This window comes from Uloborus diversus, chromosome 1, assembly GCF_026930045.1.
Source record: "Uloborus diversus isolate 005 chromosome 1, Udiv.v.3.1, whole genome shotgun sequence".
NCBI classification, from domain to species: Eukaryota; Metazoa; Arthropoda; class Arachnida; order Araneae; family Uloboridae; genus Uloborus; species Uloborus diversus.
In genome coordinates, this window is record NC_072731.1 from 15277129 (window position 1) to 15300496 (window position 23368).

Consider the following 23368-nt stretch of genomic DNA (forward strand, 5'->3'; position numbering starts at 1 on the left):
TGAGTTTGAGCTTTTCTTATCCATTATTTAACTTATAAACTACAAAACAAGAAATTAATTTCAGCCTTGCTCCCTCCCTTCGATAGATAGTAATGCAGGCAAAATGAGGACAAAGCGAAAAGTACAGCTATGGCACATTCGTATTACACCTTGTTCTTTGTTCTAACTCCTTGTGGCTAACTTTCAGTAACAATTTATATTGAGTGTTTTAGTAGTGTTTTTCCTGGATATCCATCCCATCCCTAACCCTGTTATTTGTTTAACATTGCTCCTTTCCAGAGAAAGTTCTACTTTCAAACAAAATTCGAGACTACCATTTCGTGTCTCAGGGTAAGACAGATATTCCAGGAGTAGATGACGGTGAGGACATGCTGATCACTGACGTGAGTATTTTCAAGTGTCAATATTCTCGGTGGACTTCTGCTTTATTTTCTTCCAAATTCAAAGCAAATTGCTTTCATTTAGATTCTTTATACAAAACCTTTGTGCATTGAAACATATCCATTGCGTAGTTTTATGATATCATCCAATCAAAGCAAATTTGTCTTAACTATCACAGAGATCTGTGTATCTATAAATTTTACAAAAAGAGTTTCAGATGCTAGAGCTTGCAACCATTGCACGCAAGTATTTACATGCAAGCAACAAGAAATCTATTTATAAACAGTGAAAATGGAAATTTCAAAATGTAATGAAGTTCTAAATGTCTTTTTTTTTTCTTTACCAGTTTAAAAATAAGATTTTTAAAACTTTGGAATACACGTGTTTACAATTATGAATTCATTTCGTTGGTCTTCACGAAATCTTTCACGTCTTGGACATGAGCGTGCATAGTTGTCTATTGGCAAAAAAGATTTCATTGTTACATCGCTTAATACACAATATAAATTGTATTAAATACTAGTTCATAACTCCCGTTCACAATTTGAGACATCATAATCGATTCCTTGTTTGGAAGTTAAAAACGCAGAGCGCTTTCCACTCCCTACTTTTACGGTAGCTGAAATTGGCGTTTTTACACAGATCTAAGGAAACTATGATGTTGCTCCGCTTTTATTTTTTATTTTTGCCATTTAGGGAAAAGTAAATGGAGCAATCCGAAGTCCGCACAACCGTTTGAACAAGTTAGACAATGATTGCCATCGGTGGAAAACCAATGCGAAACAATGAAAAAGGAATGCCTACAATTTACTCTGTTCAGGTTGTTTTGGATATTGTTTGAGAATCTTAAACTCAAATCGAAACAATTTTTTTTCTTTTTTTCTTTTTTTTTTTTTTTTTGGAGTCAGCTTTTTAGCAAAGAAGGAAGTTGAACAATTCTATTCGCAACTAAAATAAACTAAAGGGGGCGCCGCAGTCACTGTCGGAGTGGCGGATGAAAAAGGTAAAATAAACAAATTTCGTAACTTATAACTTGCTTTGACGCTTTGTGAATGACGGTAATTTTTCACCGTGTTTGTAGGAAGCTTTCTTTTCTACTCTTCTGAAATTACATTACACCACAAACTGTCTGAAGCCTGTAATTTACCCCAAAGAAAACACGTGGAATGGAATGTTTTACCTTTTTCGGTAGTATTGTTAATCACCGCAAGGTAGCGTTTTCAAGCTCTGAAGTTGCGAATCTGTATTTGCGCAGTAAATGAACAGATATAGCACTCTGTCGTGGAAAGTTAAATGGAAATATCTACAATTTTATACAGTTTTTATTTATTTATTTATTTTATTAATTTTGTTTTTGTATTTTTGTTATCTGTAGTGCTTTATTGTACAAGCTAACTTTTTAGTTTCCGCTGAAAATAGAGAGCAAACAAAACGTCAAATTCCAACATTTCACAATTGTTAGTATGGAGAACCAAACACATTTTTCACATATCTCAAAAACTCGTTTCAACGGATACTGCCCTATACCATTTCACACATGGTTTCACACGGTTTTCACACATGTAATAGTAGCAACAAGGGTTGAACCCGAACATTTTCAAGAGTTCGATCGAAACACCTAAACGCTCTTCTAGCATGTCAAAAACAACAGTATTACTTATGCTATCAGCAATTTTTTCTTCAATTAAAAGCCCTAAAAAATATTACTTTTCACATTTTTCCGTTAATGTCATACTCCTATGTTCATCTTCCTCTTCCATCAATGAGATTGGTTTCTTTGAAAGTAAACGTTATGTGTCAACAATTCTGTGGTTTTCAAAAAAATAATAATAAATAAATAAATAAATAAATAATAATAACAATAATTAAAACCATCATTTTTAAAATTCTCATTTCCTGGTGCTTCACTGAAACTTTCATAGCAGTCATTAATTCTATTTTGTCATGAGTCAGATTAAAATTGCGAAAATTAAAATAGATCTGAAAGTCGTAATGAAGTGATGATTACTGTCTGACCACGGATAGTATGGAAAGTCAAACATCCGTTTTACAGCCGGAAATGGACGAATCTATTATTTTTTACCGATGACAGCTCTTGCAGAAGCAGAGTCTCATTCAAATGAGCGGAATACGCGCATCAAATTTTTACTTTTCCCCCTTATTCACATAGATTCGTCTTATCCGGACGTTTGAAAATTCCACGCAATCCATGGTTGGACAGTAGTCCGATATGTTCAGAGACAAATTTTCCATCAGAATCTAAAATAGCATTATATGTTTAGAAAAATAATTGCCAGTGATAGTGACTTTTATGTGTCAGTGACTGTTATTGTTTCAGAGAATATTAAAAGTTCATTTTTCTTTTAGAATGGTTTTGATGTCTTAGGTTTCACTGAAGATGAAAAACTAAACATTTATAAAATCACTGCTTCAGTCATGCATCTTGGCGAGCTGAAGTTTAAACAGCGTCCTAGAGAAGAACAGGCTGAGGCTGATGGTACAGAAGCTGGTGAGAAAGTTGCACACTTGTTGGGTCTAAATGCTGCAGATTTGTATAAAAATTTACTGAAGCCAAAGATTCGAGTTGGTAATGAACTTGTCACACAAGGCAGAAATAAGGAACAAGTAAGTGTTTAGTAAAAATATAAACTCAAAATTTTAATGTGTTTGAATCTTTGCAAAAAACTTGCTGAAACCAAGTTATCGTTAATAAAAATTTCATTTACTATCCAATAAGGTAAAGTGGCTTAAAGGGCCATTCCACGAAAAGCAGCCATTTTGTCCCGCACGTAACAGCTGATATATTTCTTTTAACAGTAATAGTTTAAAAAAGTAGTGAATAACATGTTTTGCTTAAGAAATCACATATTTTTTTGATTTCATAAATAACGAAATGTCGTTCATTGCTCTTTTATATTATTATTTTTAATGAAGTATAAGAGCTGTCACATCCTCTGCAAATGTCCGCATGAGCGCCCATATGCAAAGTTGCGAGGGGGGGGGGGGGGGCTCAAATATTTTCCCTGTGGTTTAGCTGGATATTTTCCCCATGCAAACTGATTTCAGGTCAGATTAGAGTCATTAAAATTTGACATTTTTAATAACTTATTCATTAATGGCTGCTGAAGAAATGTTTTTACATTTTTGCAAAGAAAAAAGTACTAAAAGCAAGGAAGTTCTAATTTCAAATGGGCGGCTTGAGCCCCCCCCCCCCCTTGCTCCCTATATGGGCGCCTTTGAATGTCCGTTTTCGGGTGAAATGGCCTTGAAAGAAACACTCCTCTCTCTCATCCCCCCCTCCCGAAAAAAGAAAAAAAGTTCTATAAAGTGCCCCAAAGCTTACATATATTTAGATAAAACAAATATTTAACTCATTACCAATCTTCTAAAATAACTTAGAAAAGTGGTAATGTTCCCTTCTCCTAATTAAGAAAAAACTTAAGAAGATAAGTGTTTTTTTTTTCTGAAAGAAAAGCAGATTCTAAATTTCTTTAAAAATTTTGTAGCAACTTAAATATTTGTTATATTTGTTTCATTTAAAGATATCAGCTTTAGGGAATTTCACATCATACCATCACTGTGCATTTGTCTTTACTCATCAAAGTGCAAAAGGGTTGATGATTTCTACCCAAATTCAATGCTTTAGTGCAGTGTTTTTTTTCCCCCCAGTTCTTTTTAATAAGCCACGGGTATGATGGTATTGCATCATTATCCTGTTATTCCGAGTGTTCTTGTTATAGCCCTTTTGGTTAGACAGCATAATCATATATGAATATACTATGAGTCAATTGCTCAACTTATATATCTGGTTGTTAAAAACATTTTATTTTCATAGTACCATTTCCTTGAAAAGTTCCTCACACTTTGATTTACTTTTTATACTTCATTACCATAAACAAATCAAATTCTATGGTTCAAAATTTTGAAACATTACCTATTTTTAGTAGCATTTGACACAACTTGTGTTTTATCTTTCAACAGGTAGTCTATTCAGTTGGTGCCTTATCAAAAGCAATGTACGATAGGCTTTTCAAGTGGCTGGTCAAAAGAGTCAATGAAACATTGGACACAAAGCAGAAGAGGCAATATTTCATTGGTGTATTGGATATCGCTGGATTTGAAATCTTTGACGTGAGTGACAGAATAATAGTTATAAAAATAGACTTAATTAATGTATAAAATGTTGGTTTGCTTAAACAAGTAAAATATCATTAGAAATACATACTGAAAACAGTACGATGAAAAATTTAACCTAGAATGTGTATGTATCTATTATTGTTTACATACATCATCAAAAAAAAAGAAAGACGTGTCGGACAAATATAGTCATACTGTTTAGGAAGTTATTTGGTATTATTCATGGGCAAGTATTCGTAAAAATCACGTTTGTCAGTGAGATACATCTTCATTAATAGAAATTTTATTTAATTATTATTGAATCTCATTTTCTACCCGGCTATCCTAAACAAAAAGTTTTGCGTTCAATCATATGAACTATTTGTTGAAATGCAATTCTTGATTCATTTGGATAAACATTTTCTTTACTGGTATATTTAGAATTTAACATTAACTATTAGACTATAATTTACTTTCAAAATATATATTAGAGTTTTCTCCCTCTCCCTGAAAAAAAAAATTAACCGATAATTTCATTTAATTAAAACCACTACAAAAATTACGAAATTATGAAGTTGAATGTCATTATGTTAAATTTTTGAATTGTAAAAAAGACATTAAATTGTAAACACTATCAACTATAAGAAGAAAAGAAACAGTATCTTAAATTCTAGGTTGCAGTAAAATATTTATGTAAGTAATTTAGTGTTTCATTGTTGTTAACAATGCACTTACAAGAAACTGCAAACAGCAGTATTTTTTCATGTTATACCTATGGTTCTGTACTATGTAGTACACAAAGTACACATTCAATACTTGCACTGAGTAAAATTCAGATGATCATGTAGTCGAAATTAAATTTCTCGAAACTTTTTATAGATGGTCAATAGTATTTATACTTTTTAAATCTATTTGAAGATTATAATCTTCTATAAGTATATGTGCTATGAGGGTATTGAAGTTCGCTACAAACTTGATACTAGACTAAAATATCCATGAGTTCAGGCTGTTTCTGCTGAATGAGAAATGTGAAATTTTAATGATAACCGTTTTTTTTTTAATTTTTCGAATAAGTAAGATAAAATAATAAAGTAATATGTTGGATTTTCTGCACTTTTTTGTATCAATATTACCAAGGAAATATTTTAAGTCATTGAAAAATGTATTTGATTGATATTTCATATTTTCCAAATTAGTTCAACAGCTTTGAGCAGCTGTGCATCAACTTTACAAACGAAAAGTTACAACAGTTCTTCAATCATCACATGTTTGTATTGGAACAAGAGGAGTATAAGCGTGAGGGTATTGAATGGACTTTCATTGATTTTGGTTTGGATCTTCAAGCGTGTATTGATCTAATTGAAAAGGTAGGACTGTCTGGAAAAAAAAAAACAACTTGGTGCATACTCTCTGCTAAAAACAGAAGGAGCTTTTTATCTGCATATACTACGTGTGCTTGCAAGGCATTATTATTAACCCCGTGCAAAACGAATGATTTGGAACACTCAATTTCGAATTCCTCACTGAAAATTGGCATTTTTGTTGTATAAGTGAAATTGCATGAATAATTAACAAACATACAAAGTTTAAAGAAATTCAAATTCTTTCAATAAATATATAGGTATGTCACTGAAATCTGTGTTTTTGTTACTATTTAAATACATTTAGTTAGATTCAACAAATTAAAAATTTTAATATTTATAGAAAAGTTATCAAAATATTCATAAACAAATTTTTTATTTTTAAACATTACTGCCATAGTCAGACCGTGATATGTTTAAAAATGGCATTTAATACCATTTTCCAAAATATACACATTCCAAATATCCAAAAAAAATATACATTATGTTGTTTTGCAGAAAATGGAATGTAGTTCATGGCAGTTACTATTTTAACGAATTATCATGCATTCTCACTTACGCAATCGAAAATGACACTTTTACCACCCTTATACTTCCAATAGCTTGGCTTTCTTCTTCTTTTTTTATGCTTGCTTATGTAATGCAACATACACTTGCAGTATAATGGCTTTGAACAACTATGCATCAACTTTACAAATGAAAAACTACAACAATTCTTCAACCATCATATGTTTGTGCTTGAACAAGAGGAATACAAGAAAGAAGGCATTGATTGGACTTTCATTGATTTTGGTCTTGATTTACAAGCTTGTATTGATTTGATTGAGAAGGTAATGATAAGGAATAACATTTGCTGCAAATGGTCACACCTTGCATGATGCATGTTTAACATTGCCACAGTTTTACATTTCTCTCCTCTAACTCTGAGGTGCCATTTTGCTTCATGCGTGATTGTTTTTCTTTTTTTGTATCTTCATCTTTTTTCCTTTGATGTTTTTTAAATGAAATGTTTCTTCTGGTGCTTTCCATAAATGTTCATTATTAAACACTTTCACTATCTTATTGTCTTCCTTGACTAGTTTAGTTAAACCTATATTTTTGGATTTTTTAAAAATTAAATTTTTATTTTGCCATTAGAAATTTTCTTTTAGTTCCTTATCCTATATTGAGTCCTCTTTATTAAGTTTACTATGTCCTCCTTATTTTATTAGGCTATCCTCAGTAGATTTATCAAGAATTTTATTAGATGAACTGAACTTTCCTTTAGTAGATTTTTTACTTTCTTATCAAGTTTTCTTTACTAGTTTGAACATATGTTTGAAAATCAAATCAGTCGAATCTAGAATATATTTTTGTTATTGCAATTTATAATAGTTCAGTAATGAGTCCCCTAAAATCATTGTGAGATTGATTTCATTAAGTTTTGGGCTCATCCTATCGAGAATACAGGGTGTTTCAAAATGAATAGCGGGGTTTTAACATGTTATATTTATTACACCAAACTAACAGCCACAAGTGATATATCAAATGAAAGAGAAATTCAAAGTTTTGTTTGTTGGCATCAGTGAGCATGCGCGTAGAATTTTTCTGCTGCCATCCGCTAGAAAGTGCTTGTAGCAAAGATGGCGACTAAAGAACAGAAAGCGTTTTGTGTTTTATCTTTCAGCATGATGGTGCGCCGCCTCACTGGCATAATGAGGTACGGGATTGGCTTAACCTAACTGTATCCGACCGCTGGATTGGCCGTAAGGGGCGTAATGACAGGGATTGTTTCCCATGGCCTCCACGGTCACCCGACCTAACGCCGTGTGATTTCTATCTTTGGGGGTTTATTAAGGACCGTGTATATGTGCCTCCACTGCCAGCCGACCTTCCCGAATTAAGGAACAGGATTGAAACAGCTGTTGCAGCAATTACTAATGAGACACTCATCAAAGTTTGGGAAGAACTCTCATATCGTCTTGACGTGTGCCGAGTGACGAATGGTGCTCACATTGAACACTTGTAGGCTATTATGTAAAACTGTTTGAGTTTCTCTTTCATTTGATCTATCACTTGTGGCTGTAAGTTTGGTGTAATAAATACTATAACATGTTAAAACCCCGCCATTCATTTTGAAACATCCTGTATAATGATTAACTTTTAACATGAGATATACAATATTTATAATAGCACAAAATTTATTAGGAAATCATTTGACTAAAAATGTATCGGCAAAAAAAAGTTCTGGCTCCAGTTTACATAAACAAAGATTAAGACAGCAATCAACATTCTCAGATGACACTGAAAAAAAAAAATTATTCACTTGAACAAAACGAAGCTTATTGTTTCCTGAACATCGCATGATGTACACTACATAAAAGAACTTCATAACTTGATTAAATGCCAGTTTTTTTTCAGTGGCTAAAAAAGTACTGTAGTGAGGGATAGCAGACTATTAAAATTCTATATATAAAGTAAGTTTTAAAGTAAAATAAATAAGTTACCTTGTTATTTTTCACTTGATTATCGTCGCGGTGAGTTATGTCTTCCACCCTTAAAGTAGCACAGTTTGAATCCCGAAATCACGATTTATTTGCACGTCTTGTACCTGACGAGGGGGTCGATCTGGCGTCTACTGGGAGTTATCTTTAAGGGGTCTAAGGACCTTTAGCCTTCAAAATTTTCGACTTTCCGGAAAAAATATATGTTATGCATATTTTAATTTTGAACAATTTGATACCTTATTTATTACCATACACAAAAAACTTTTCAAGTTATCGTTAAAATGCGTAACCTCTCCACGTTTATCTGGTTTATATTTATGTCCTGAACCTAAATTTATTTATTATTTTTTAAATTATTTATTTTTTTGAAATTTTATAAGTAAATGTCAAAAATTTCCAAAATTTTGGGCAAAAATATTTTTTTTTAAATATTATCTTTTTTTAGCTAAAATTTACGTTTATATCATAAAAATATATCAGACAACATGCATGAAAAGTTTTACGAAAATATATAAGAAACTTTCGGAAATATCATGCGCGCAAAACGAGAAAACCGAAGAAATCGGAACTTGAGAAAAAGGAGCTTAAACAGCAGCATGTTAACATAAATCTATATGGGAGAAGTTTACGCATTTTTACGATAACTTGAAAAGTTTTTGGCGTATGGTAATAAATAAGATATCAAATTGTTTAGAATTAAATTATGCATAACATATATTTTTTCCAGAAAATTGAAAATTTTGAAGGTTAAAGGTCCTTAGACCCCTTAAGTACCTAAACAAAGGATTTAAACAAAAATAAAAGTTATATTCTATCTGAGCAACACACAAGAAAGCGCAGTGTCATAGATTTTAATTCTACTCCCTTATGCATACGCTATTAGTGAGAAAGAGTTTTATAAAGTAAAAGATAACAGCTAGGTTGCCCTGGTGATAGTTTAAGGGGGGTGCCTTTGACCTTCCAAAAAATTCCTTATCCGGAAAATTTTGTCTGACGATTTGACCGATTATTTATGCTGTTTTAATTCAAAAACCAGTCATTTGTTTATTCTTTAGAGGTGGTTTAAAACCAATTTACATTTAATTTGCAATATTTTTACAGTTTTAATCCGAATATTTTTGGGAACGGCGCCCACTGCTTACACTCCTTTTTCTTGTAGGTGCCTCATATCTCACTCAATTATATGATTTTGATTTTGTAATGGGGTGGTTTCCAAAATTTTAAAAGTATTTTTTTCTGAAAGAGCATGCTTAAAAACATAGGACCTGACCATTTTTTAAATAATTTATTTAAGTTTAATATTTTTAAAAAAATACTTAAATCGGTGAGCTTTCATTGTTTACACTTCTGTCATGTGACATCACAAATGATGAAATGCCATGCAATGTTGCCATTCACAGAACAAAATATTTAATTCGCATCTTTACTCACGTATACTGGCAACGATATGGTTGATAGCAAACGTGGTGCGCAATTTTAATTCTCTGCTTGATTATCATAACGTGGAAACATAGTAGAAAGATGCCCCAAATTGCATCATTTGTGACGTCATAAAGACCACGCCTTGTTTTCAAAATCGGACATTTAAAAAAATTAATTAAAAAATAACTGTTGGGAAAATGAAAGTATTTTCTGGGTCCATGTACTTTTTTTTTTTTTTTTTTTTTTTTTTTGCTCCATTCTATCCATTCCAATGACTAAAAGTAGTACTTTTGACTGAAGGAAACCACCCCATTTGATGTAGCTTCAACGATTAGAATTAATTCTTTATTGAAATAAACTTATAATCATAACTTCATATGAAAATCTAATTCGTATACAGTGGACGCCGGTTAATTGAATCAGCCGCTTTAATGAATCAAATCATCAAAAACAGAACAAAATCCACCCTTTTTTTTAAATTAGCTGCTTTATTGAATCAGCGACTTTTGGAATCAATACTGCTTAGAACAAACGTGATCCAAATAAGCGGCGGCCACTCTAAAATGCAATCACAAAAATTTTCCTTCAAAATTAGCCCCTCGTCAAAAGTTTTAAGCCAAATTAATTATTTTTCAGGATGGTTAATTTTAGGGACTCTTAATAATGAAATGTTTATAATTTTAGCCCATGGGAGTTTTGTCCATCCTTGAAGAAGAATCTATGTTCCCCAAAGCATCCGATAAGACTTTTGAAGAGAAACTGAAGCAAAACCATCTTGGGAAATCACCCAATTTTGTGAAACCACGACCACCCAAACCAGGCCAGCAAGAGGCCCACTTCGCTATTGTCCATTATGCTGGCACAGTAAGTATGGGAAGAACTTGATCTGAAATTTTATTTGTAAGAACTTGATCTGAAATTTTATTTGTAAATTAAAATTTCATTTTCTAGTCAAAAAATAAAATTTGATATTTTGCACTGTTAAAATGCTTTCTTTCTTTTCAAGTTGATTTATGACAATTTAACTACTGTTGAATCTCACTACACACATAAATTATCAAATAAGATGAGGAAACTGTTTTGTAAAACTTGATCCTTCTTACCATGTTTTTATAAATTTGTAAACAAAATTTAAAAGTATGTCATTGCATAAATTAAAGTCATTACATTTGTTTATTACGTTATTGTTTTCTAAATTTAGATGATTGTTTTTAAAAAACTAATTTACTTTTGAAAAATAATAATGATTAGGATAAAAAAAACATTATGGATTTCATTTATTAATTGACTCTAACAATCAAAATATAATGATAAAAAAGAGCTATTTTTCAAAAAATTCTCTTTTTTTTTTCTTTTTTTTGCTAAGAAAAAGCGCACATGTAAATTTTATTTTACTTAATTGCTTAATATATACTTAATTTTTTCTTTGCGATTGAATCAATTTTCCGCGATGTGATAATTTAGCTGTGCCCGATCAGTTAAAAAAAATAATGTTTATCGAAGTATTACTTTATTAAATGAAGTACTTTGTTATTTTGTATATGCCTAAAAAGTCCCTCTTTAGTAAAATTAATGAATTCAATTAATAGGTCAAGGTCTTCATCTTGACCCAGCTGAATATCTAGGGAAATTTTATAATTATATTATCTCCATATGTTCATTAATACCTTAATAATCACAAGCATTCAATATTCTTTTTGACATGAATTTCAGGTCTTGATCTAAGTGGTCGATACTACTAATTATTTCGTTTTTTTTTTTTTTTTTCAAGAAAGTTAATGCAGTTTTTAATTACTTGATAACGAATGAAACTATGGGGTAAAAGATGGAAAAATAGTTTTTTTAACATAATATTACTGAATGTTGCGACTTGATTCGTATGTTAAAGAAGTGTATGAAAGAATTGCTTAAATTGTGCAGGTTTAATATTTTTCAGTTAAAATATAGAAATGCTATACCCCCCCCCCCCTCTTTTTGTTCTATTTTTTTTCCAGATTTTTTTTTTCAAAGTTGTTTACTAAGATAAGAGTTTTTTTTATAGATTACGTATTTAACCTATTTTTACCAAAACTTTTGAATTTCATTAGTACTTTGTGCTTCGTGTTAGTTTTCATATACGTAAGATGAAATTTAATCGTCTGCAGAGTTTATATGTAATCCATACTGTTTCTGAAACACCTGACTCGAGCTTTCTGGATATATATATATATATATATATATATATATATATATATATATATATATATATATATATATATATATATATATATATATATATATATATATAAAAGACATTTTTAGAAAACAAACAATGTTTAAATTTTTGACCTATTATGATACTTAAATTGATTGTTAAATAATTTCTCTTCATTTGTGACAGGTACCCTACAATCTTCATAATTGGTTGGAAAAGAACAAGGATCCATTGAATGACACTGTAGTTGACCAATTTAAGCATGCTTCAAATAAACTGCTCAATGATATTTTTGAAGACCATTCTGGGTTGGGTGTTGATGACTCCAAAAAAGGTAACTACAGTATTTTCAGCGTGGTATATAGTGTGATTTGAGACGTTTTTTCAATTTTGCATGTATGTAATGATCTCTTTTATTTCTAATTTTTGAAATGATATTTCTGAAATATTAGGTGGCCGAAAGAAGGGATCTGGATTCCAAACAGTTTCAGCTTTGTACCGAGTAAGATAAGTTTAGTTGTAATGTTTCATAGTTTCGCTCAACAAGTGATATATTTGTTTTTCTACAATGTTCTTACTGTTTCCAATAATTTTATTATTATATTTTCTTAATGTGTATGTGTTTGAGGTGGCTCCTTTTTATGTGTTGATGCAATGGAGGTTGTAGTACACTAATATTAACAATTTATTCTATCCAATCGAAATATTTAATACATTTTTAGTTTACATAGTAAGGCAAATTGTACTCGCAAATTTAACTAGGGAAAGTTTTTATTTTTTTACGTTCAAAATTTAATTTGCTTTTTGGTTAGTTGAAGACTTTGGTAGTTAAAGCAAATGATGTGTAATTATCATCAAAGTATCACACACAGGATGAACTTAAAAAAAAAAAGATCTTTTTAGTGATAGAATAAAATAAGCGCGGTAATATGTTTGAAAACTAACATTTATTAAATACTAGTGGTACCCGCACGGCTTTGCCCGTAATAGAAAAATCAAAAGGTCTTTTGGTTCGCCTGTATATTTACAAATAATGTATGGTGAATTTTCTCGCCAGTTGGCTTGTACCCATGTTATGGTTCCACGTTATGATAATTTCGTATCTCGCCAATTGGCTTGTGCCCATGTTACGGTTCCACGTTATGATAATTTCGTAATTTACTCGTCCGTCTTATGATAATTTTTTCCTTAAAATTGGAATAGAAAAAGAACCACATCGAATTTTCGAAAATTCGCTTCGAGGTGCACACCCCCATGCTACAAACTAATTTTGTGCCAAATTTCATGAAAATCGGCCGAACGATCTAGGCTTTATGCGCGTCACAGACATCCAGACAGAGAGACTTTCAGCTTTATTATTAGTAAAGATAGAATCCATTTAACGCAATACAACGTTTTGAACCGACAACCAGTTTATCAAATGTTTTTTTTCGGCTTTAGGTATGTTCGTTAACACCAGCGTCTCGACAGCTGGAATGGTTAGATCATCGTCGTTAAAAGCTCCTTTCATTGAAGTTTTCAGTTTGGGGAACAGAAACTGGTCCCACGGCTATAGATCGAGAGAATACGGAGGGTGAGGAAGAACACAAATATATTTTCTCCTCTCGAAACTGAAAACTGCAACGAAAGGAGCTTTTTCGATGATGTTCCAACCATGCAAGTAGCCGTGACACAGGTGTTAAAGAACATTCCTAAAACTGAATTCAAAAAGTCTATGGATAAATTGGTTGACGGTTCAAAACGATTTATCGAGTTAAATGGATCTTGTTTTTAATAAATATTAGCTTTAAAACAACTTAGGGTGTTTATTTTATTCTATCACTAAACCGTTCGATTTGTTTTAGATCACATTATGTATATATTATAACGTAATTAACGCAGATTAGAAAATATTGAAATAATGAGTTATGTTTTTCTTCTCCTTTGTCTTTCATGAAACATTAGATTGCAGGCATCTAAAAAACAGTTAGTCTTAAAAAGTGACTAATGATAAAAATTGGCCACCTCTAACTCATATGCTTATCATTATTATTTTTACTGTGTATCATACAGAAAAAGAGTGATGTTTCAGTAGATAGATTAGTTAGTTCCTACTCTGTTGCACTTTGCTTTCCTTCGTTACGCTAAATTCGAAAATATAAAGGGAATTTCAAAACTTCCAGCGCACTGCAATTGCTAAACATGAAATTAAGGTCGAATTTTCATATACGTTAAACAAAAACTTCTTATTTTCTAAACTTCAATTTCCTGGCGAAAAACAATTTTTGTTCTAATTTTGTATCTCAAGCACGATTAAGTAATGTAACACTTGAAAGATTGAACTATGACTAATACTATTGTTCAAACTGTTTGATAAGTTTTTTTCTTTTGATGTAACTTTTAATTTTCAGTTGATTAATTACTGTGTAGTTTTATCTTAAAAGAAAAAAAAGAAGGAGAAACATTTTAATGTTTTTGTGGAAAGTATTGTGATGTTTTAGAGTTGAAAATACTTCACATCTGTTTTATTTTTTGAAATTCCCTTTACATGAGCATTTCTTAGTTTATATATACCTATCAGTTAGTTTATCCTTTTGTGTTCAATACATGTGTCTTAGTTTCTGGAATGACTTATGGAGTGCTTTATGTAGAATTAGCGACTGTATATTAGTATGAATGTGAGAACTTCGTTCAAATGTGACTCCATATTGCTTAAACACTGACAGTTTCTGATTTATAGTTACAAGTTCAAGTTAGTTTTGATTCACTGCTTATTTTTAGTACGTGACTAAAAAGGGATAAAATATAACAGATCTGCTCCAACCGCAGGGAAAAAAAATATAAGTTGGATTCAATTTTAAAATCAAAATAGTATGTAAACAGTTTTAACGGGGATGTTTCTAATCGTGAATATAAGTATAATAATGTAAGAGCATTAGTTTTTAGGTTATGTTAAAGCAATACATCGGCTATGACATTTAAATGAAAATAATAAGTAAAAGAAATGATCAAAGAGTTTTTGTTATATATGTCCCTGTTTGGTGCTTTAATTAGAAAGTCTTTTGATTAAAAAAATGGATTTTATTAAGATAAAGCATTTACATAAAATATTTAAAAGATTATTTTTCATGATAAGTACTTTCAAAACTTCTTTCAAATTAACATTCTAGAAACTTTAATTAAAATTTAATGAAGTGATTTTTGATTTGAATTTAACATTATTTACATAAAAAACACCTGATCTAACTATACTAAAATAATATTTTACGCAAAAGGAATTAACTTTTTACATTTAAAAAAAAAATAAACAGATGATACAATGTTTATTAAAGTACTTGCCAGAAAAAGAGGAAAAGAATTTTCAAGTGTTTTTCATTATGTAATTGTTGTAGCCTATAACATTATTGGTGAATTTTCTTCGCAGGAACAACTGAACAAGTTGATGGCTACTTTGAGACAAACACAACCTCATTTTGTCCGTTGCATTATTCCAAATGAAACCAAATCTCCAGGTAGATTTAACTCCTTTCACCCTATATTTCTTAACTAAAAGATGGGTGTAACCTTTTTTTAATTACATATTACGAAAATTAATAAATAAATTGCTCAATTGCTTTCCCAATGGGAAAAAATTCTCCGGTATAAAAAAAAACATACCTGCTTATAAAACATTGCTTCCAGTTTATTAGGGAGTTCGGTACGATATCCGTTCCGGTAATAACTAGAACCGGTGCTTCATAAGCTGGTACAATGTCCATTGCAGTATTGGTCGGAGCTAGTGTTTCATAAACCGGTACAATGCCGATTCTGGTTTTTACTAGAGCTGGTGTTTCAATAGCCGGTACAAAATTAATGAGGGGAAAATCAAAAAGCTGTCACTCTATAGATATAAGAAAATTTGTCTTTCCAACTTACTGTTCCACTAAAAAATCAGGAAATTATTTTGATGCCTACAAATCCTTTGTCGGTATTTAAGAAACTATTACACTACATCATTACAGAGAATGCGGTTACTGTTACCTACTTTTAACTCTGGATGAATACGAAACCTTTGCGTTACGTAAGAAACTATTACACTACATCATTATAGAGAATGCGGTTACTGTTATCTACTTTTAACTCTCACTTTGTAAGAAGTGGATAAATAAGAAACCTTTGCGGTACGCAAAAAACTATTACACTACATCATTATAGAGAATGCGGTTACTGTTACCTACTTTTAACTCTCACTTTGTAAGAGATGGATGAATAAGAAACCTTTGAGTTACGTAAGAAACTATTACACTACATCATTATAGAGAATGCGGTTACTGTTACCTACTTTTAACTCTCACTTTGTAAGAAGTTGATGAAAAAGAAACCTCCTTTGCGTTACGTAAGAAACTATTACACTACATCATTATAGAGAATGCGGTTACTGTTACCTACTTTTAACTATCACTTTGTAAGAAGTGGATGAATACGAAACCTTTGCGTCACGCAAAAAACTATTACACTACATCTTTATAAAGAATGCGGATAACGTTGACTACTTTTAACTATCACTTTGTAAGAGGTGGATGAATACGAAACCTTTGCGTTACGTAAGAAACTATTACACTAAATCTTTATAAAGAATGCGGATAATGTTAACTACTTTTAACTATCACTTTGTAAGAAGTGTGAGTGGTATAAAGTTTAGAAACTATGCCAGATATGAAAAGGTTATATGTGTTTGTAATAGTTTTGATAGTGAATAGAATATTTTTTCTGTAGTGCACCTTTGTTAGTTCCTTACTTTTTCATATCATAGGCTTGTTCTCCTACTTGCATTTGCATGTCATACAAAGGTTACTTGAGGTCAATAAGATGAAATATCTAGGTACAATCAATATTTTTTGCAATATATAATTCTAACAGTTAATGATAGTTATCCACAACTAGTAAAAACGAACTTAAATTCAAGTTATAATATATAGAAAAAGCTGAAATAATGCATCATTTTTTGTAAAACTAAAGATTCATATTTACGAAGATAATTTAGAAAAGAAATTGTTTTTTTACTATAAAAAATAATACCTTAAAAATCATCTAATAGTTATTTCAAATGAGTGAAACTGGTTCACATCGTTCCTGAGCTTGAAACTAGTTTTATTTTTGCACTCTTATGTGAAAAACATTATTAAACAATTGTAGCATGATTAAGCTGCATGAATTTTTAAGCATTGTGTACTGTCCAAATGTGTGCATGTTTGTGCTTAAAACATATAATTGTAATCCGAGTAATAGTTAGTCTTTCTAGCATTTTGTGTTTCGATTTATGTTTTATGTACTCAAAATTTCTTACATGTCTTGCTGTGTTATGTATGTATTACGCTAATTCAGAAATACTTTTTAAGCTCATGTTGCTCTTGCAAAATTGGTTTGTTTTTCTGTACATTCGTGTTTGTGATTTAAAAATTTATTCTTTAATTTGTTTATACGCTTGTTATTATTTTTTTTCTCTTTCTTAATGTAATGGTAATGTTTGCTACATTATTTAATATTTTGGGCCACAGAGCTATATTAATACAATAATTCAATTGAGCTTCCAATAAATAAAACTTTTCGATTTGGGTGTGATTATTGCATAGAGAGAAACAAAGCTTTCAAAGTTCCTTTAGATCTTCTACAATTTATATAATTTATTTTATTACATCAAACGTGACTATGAAATGATTTTTTCTCTTTTTATCTCCTACTTAAGATTGTACGAGTATATATAACATATATATGCATCGAACATTATTTTTTCTCCTCTATCTTAAGATCTTAAGCATTATCATGCAAGGGCAGTTCAAGAACATTAAATGCAATAATGATAATAACAAAAATAATAATAAGTTTATCCCCCCCCCCCCGGGAAAAATGAGAAAACCTAAAGTAGAATTAAAAATTTCGTAAAACACATATATTTCAACCGTCTTATATTTTTTAAAACTTTTTATCCATTGTCATGTTTCTTTCTTTAAAAAAATAAAATAAAATGGAAGGTAATTTAAAGGTTTAAAGCCAAATAGTAAGTTGTTTTTTTAAATTTATAATCAACATTATTTATTTATTTATTTAAGAATTCATTTATTCATTTTTATTTTTATTTATTTATTTGTTTGAAAAGTTTCACAAAGGAACTTTTTACCAGTAGTTAAAGCAAGGGAGTTTTCCCTCCTCCGAGATTCCACCCCCCCCCCCTCCCTTTACATTTTTCCTTTATTTTTGATGTTTTGGTTTCCATTGAAGACGAACACAAAAAAGATAAAAATCCTAACTACAATCAGATTTCTATATTTATTTTGGAAGCTCAATTGCACTGTAACGAATGTATCATTCACTTGACTTGTGCTATGCTATGCTTCTTGATTAACAGGAACAGTTGAACAAGCTGATGGCTACATTACATTGCACGTCACCCCATTTCGTACGTTGTATTATTCCCAATGAAACAAAATCTCCAGGTAAGAAAAAAATTTTAAAGCAGTAAATAGTAGCTATCAATCCAAATGGTCTTTTTAAAAAAGGTGTTCAGATAATTGTCTCAGAAAAGCAGGTGTAGAAATGTGAGAACTCAGTGATAGTATTTCTAATTTTAGGCTATTACCTAAAATTGAAAGTTTTTACCTTGGAGCTATCTGCAAAAACGTTACAAAAAACTCTAAGAAAAAAATATGATCTATCGAACCTTGGCGAGGCTTCATTTTGCTGTTCAATTTCGACCAACTTCTTAAGAAAAGTCTCAACTTTCAAAAGTTCAAAAGAGAACTTTCTGGATAAGTGGCGGCTCGTGGGAGGGGTCAGAGAGGGCCCAGGTCCCCTCACTTTTTTCAGAAGACAATAATTTGTAACTTTTTATTTATTTTCCTTTCTTTATTTTGTGCGTACGTGTTTGAAATTTAAAAAAAATGGATTTTACCGTATTATACAGCCTGCATATAATCCACAAATTATCTGTTAAAAAGTGTAAAATTAATGAGGTGCAGATTATACGTTGTCGCGGGTTATCTGTGCGTGTGTGTGTGTGTTTTCCCCCTCAACACCAACGCATTGAACCTCAATATTTACAGCAGGATTCGCAGAGACCGTTACCCTACTGTTTATTTTACATAGCTTGAACGTTCTTACGTGATTTAGGCTATGTAAAATAAACAACTTACAGTAAAGGAAGAAGCCTTTATTTGCACAAGATTAGACCGCTTGCTCCTTTCTTGACTCTTTGTTTTCAAGTAATTAGCGTACTATAATGACAATTTAGAGAAGCAATCATTATTTTTTAGATTATTTTTATATTAGTTTTGAATATACCTTAAAAAGTACTACTTCTTCACGTTTTTAATTTAGTTGCTGAAATGAATTTAATTTTATTAATTTAACAAAAGAAAAATTAAGAAAGTTTAAATATTAATTTTTTTAAACCAAGGAGGGTTGGCGAGTGTACCCCATGATCTGGCCCCCTCACTTTTTCAAGGCACAAGCTGCCACTGTTCTGGATTGTAAATCATTTTCGAGTCTTACAGTTTATAACAACACCCATCCATGCAATGTAACGAAAAAGCACCGAATAATTCAACTGTTTCAAACTGATCGATAGGTAGAAGTGATTATTTTAAGTTCAGCATAGAAAACTTGGTGTCAGTAATCAAAGTAATGATATACTAAAGATGTAACAATAGTAATGTTTCGAACTAAGTTGTAAATATAGTAATGAAGGTTACTTGTTTAATTATAAATGAAATTATCATTCAAGTAATGTTAAGCAGATCAATTTATTAATTGAGATTGGATTGATAAATTCAAATACTAATTAGTCATGCCTCTAGATTCAATTCTTTCTCATTGGAGTTTCGATACTAAAAAACCTACGCATCCACCCATATTACGAATTCATAAAATATTACTATGTACGCACATGTAAATGTATCTCGTAACAAAGAGTTGAATTACTGCATTATTCCAATGACTATGCAATTTTGTTATTTTGCTGGTTAGAAAAAAAAATCTTTTGACGTCTCAAGATGTTTTAAAACGTCAAAAATGAAATTTTTTATACATATATTCATTATTTTATAAATGCAAACTGCATTAAAGTAATGAATCTGAATTTGGCGGCATAAAATGGGAACTAGATAATATTTTCTCGAAGCAAATAAAGTAAAAGGTTATAAATAACTGTTTTAGCATGCATATAACGTTAAATAATAAAATGAAACACAGAAAAAAATGAAAAATTAAAAAATAAGTAATTTTGAAGGAAGTCAGAGTTTTAAGAGCTTTGAAATTTAATCTGATTGACAGTTTTTTTTTTTCTTTTTATATATTTTTGCATTAAGAGGATAAATTAAACAAGATCGATAACAACTAGTGTTCGTCGAGTGGTAGAAATTCGATCATAATCATAACTGAAAGTTTGAGGAAGACTTACATTAAGTTTCCTGTTTCTAAAAAAACATACACACACACACATTTATATTTCTACTCTTATACATTCATTCCTTCATTGCACATCTGGGTACCTACAATTTTACCAAACAGAAACAGTAATAATTTATTTCGATTTTGCTTTTTGTATGTTGTTCTTAAAATAAATGAATTAAAGGGGATATTTTCACAATTTTGGAAATTGGCGCGGTCGTCGATACTTTTATAATTTTATTTTGGTTTTATTTGGTTAATTTATTTTAATATGATATCGGCAATCAATGCCTAGTGATTTTCTAATTTTTAATTTAATGTTCGCTCCTGTTTAAATGATGCTGAATAGCGGCATCTATCGGTTCTAACACTATTGTAAAAAAAAAAAAAAAAAAAAAAAAAACAGGTTGGTGTATCTCAAATCATTTGCACTACTTATTATCCCCAAGTTTTCCGTTTTGTTATTTATACAGGGTATTTCGTTTTAATCTGCAAGACCTATATTTTCGAAACCGTTAGTCCTAGATGTATACTTCTAATTGCAAAAATATTCAAAATCAGATGCAGAGTTAAGATATTGAAAGTTTGAAGAAAAATAAAAATGAGTCAAAAAATAAAAAATTTAACTTTTTATACGGGGCTCAGAGGTCCCCTAACTAATATTTAGAGAAATAACCTCCATTGAAAACTATTACTGACACAAAAAATTTGCAATTGTGTGACCAAAACACAAGGAGATATTCCAGTTCAAAGTTTTAAGGGACCATACAGAAGATGAGACTGGAACTATCGCCCCCCTAAAATAAGTGTTATTGACGGCGAGTGAAAAGTGGTGTAAGTTACAAAACGTTGCGTTTCATATCTCGATGAATATTGGTCGTACTATTTTCAAATTTTCTGTGTTGGAACTATTTTTCAATGGAGATTATTTCCCTAAACATAAGTTAGGGGATCTGGGGCCCGTATAAAAAGTTAAATTTTGTATTTTTTTACTGATTTTTATTTTCGCTTCAAACATTCAATATCTTAACTCTGCATCTGATTTTGATCACTTGTGCAAATGGAAGTATACATCTAGGACAAATGGTTGCGAAAATAAAGGTCTCGCAGGTTAAAACGGAGCACTCTGTTTATTCCTTTGCTTCATGGTCTTTCTTGCTGTATAAATTATATTAGATATACTCAAGCTTAAATTTGTTTTTTGCTATGAGTTTAAAAAAACTGCTTCATTCTTTAATATTTTCATGTTTTATGTTGTATATGTTTCAAATATTTTTTTTTTAAAGATATTTCTCTCACATAAATGTTAACATCATAAGTTTCCTTTTTTTTTTTTTCGAAATCATTCGTGCTCATTTTTATTATAAATTATTCTTAGTTTTCTAAAGATATAATATAATCTAAAAAGTTACGAAAATAAAATTGCTATGTAAGAACGTAAGAATTTACATGCTTGAATTTATCGCTAAATTTCTGTACCTTACTGCTCCCAGAAAGATGTTTTGTTAATTTTATAGCTGAATACGTCTTTACTTTCTTTTTTTCAACGTAACTTGTAGCGAATAGCATTAATATTAACTTTGAAACATAATGCAGTTCAAACTTCTGCCTAAATATTGGCAAGGAGTATTTATGAAAATATCTATTATTTTTGTGCTAGGTGCATTTTCTTTCTGACTATTTTCAATTTTTATTGAAATTTTCAAATACACATTTTCCTAATCTTTTTGCAACTGTAATTTTTATGCCACGCACTTGTTTAACCTTGTAGAGTAAAAGTTAGGTCAATTGTAATAATAATTTCCAATTATGAATGATTAGAAAAAAGTGAGGAAAGCAAAAATACATTATCTATTTTTCTCAAAGATTAGAAATTACATTTTATGTTTTGAAGTCTGTGGCTCACACAAAATTATTTTCTTAGGTGTGATTGATTCCCACTTGGTGATGCACCAACTCACTTGCAATGGCGTACTGGAAGGTATTCGTATTTGTCGCAAAGGTTTTCCAAATCGTATGGTGTATCCAGATTTCAAGCATAGGTAAAAATGATTGTGGTCCTTTTTCTTCCAAAATTAGACTTAAAATGCTACATTATTTTTTTGTTTATTATTTATTTATTTGTTTTGATGTTAGTTTAAATCAAAATACATAAAAGTTACACATATCTCATTGTTTCCTTCCTTAAATTTTTACTGGAAAAAATTGCTGTTATGCTTTTTCCAGTTTTATTAGTTAAACTTATTAATAATTTAATAATTCCTTATACGTTTTAATCCCTAAAATGGTATTGTAACATTTCATGTTTCAACTCTGTATTTATTGTCATGTCTTTTAATTATATATATATATATATATATATATATATATATATATATATATATATATATATAATGATCAAAATTGATGTACAATATACTACATTTAAACAGCGCAATGTTGCAGCTAAAGTAGTTAAATGTATTGGAAATATATTACAGTATGTGGTTTCACATACACAGGTAGCACAGAGATAAGTGTATGTAACAACGAAGATAAACAACAATAACAACAGCAATAACAAACTTGGAACATTAAAAAATAAACTAGGAACATTAAAAATAAGAATTAATGAAAATTAATGAAATCATAGGTATTAAATACCCATGATATATATACCCATGATTTCATTACCCATGATATCATTATATATATATATATATCCATCAATGTATTACTTTATTTTTTATTTAAACTTTCATTGGAAGTTTGTAATCAATTTCAAATAAATAACATTATTACTTTTGCAATACTGCGATTATCCGGTAATGGGTTGAAACTTCGCCGGCCATATCTTTGAGGCCACTTCCACTCCATAACTTCGCGTGGCCAAAACTTCGCACAGCCAAAACTTCGCACGGTCAAAACTTCGCCTGGACAGAACTTCACGCAGTCGAAATTTCGTTCGTACAAAACTTTGCACAAGCAAAACTTCGTGCGTGTATTACTTTTCGCATCTGAAATAA

The 23368-nt window shown here is 30.5% G+C and overlaps 1 protein-coding gene across 8 annotated transcripts in view; it reads left to right on the top strand.

Moving 5' to 3' along the window:
- The window catches only part of LOC129228108 (myosin heavy chain, muscle-like), a 107161-nt gene that overhangs the window by 43669 nt on the left and 40124 nt on the right, over positions 1-23368 (top strand). For 5 of the 8 annotated variants that reach the window (XM_054862784.1, XM_054862753.1, XM_054862799.1 and 2 more), the window contains 9 exons: positions 280-383; positions 2749-3006; positions 4363-4512; positions 5694-5864; positions 10451-10630; positions 12147-12294; positions 12413-12462; positions 15364-15451; positions 22288-22405. In XM_054862784.1, coding sequence (XP_054718759.1) covers positions 280-383; positions 2749-3006; positions 4363-4512; positions 5694-5864; positions 10451-10630; positions 12147-12294; positions 12413-12462; positions 15364-15451; positions 22288-22405 — 1267 coding nt within the window. The remainder of the gene's footprint in view (positions 1-279; positions 384-2748; positions 3007-4362; positions 4513-5693; positions 5865-10450; positions 10631-12146; positions 12295-12412; positions 12463-15363; positions 15452-22287; positions 22406-23368) is intronic. The other 3 variants (XM_054862761.1, XM_054862776.1, XM_054862808.1) reach the window with 1 other exon arrangement.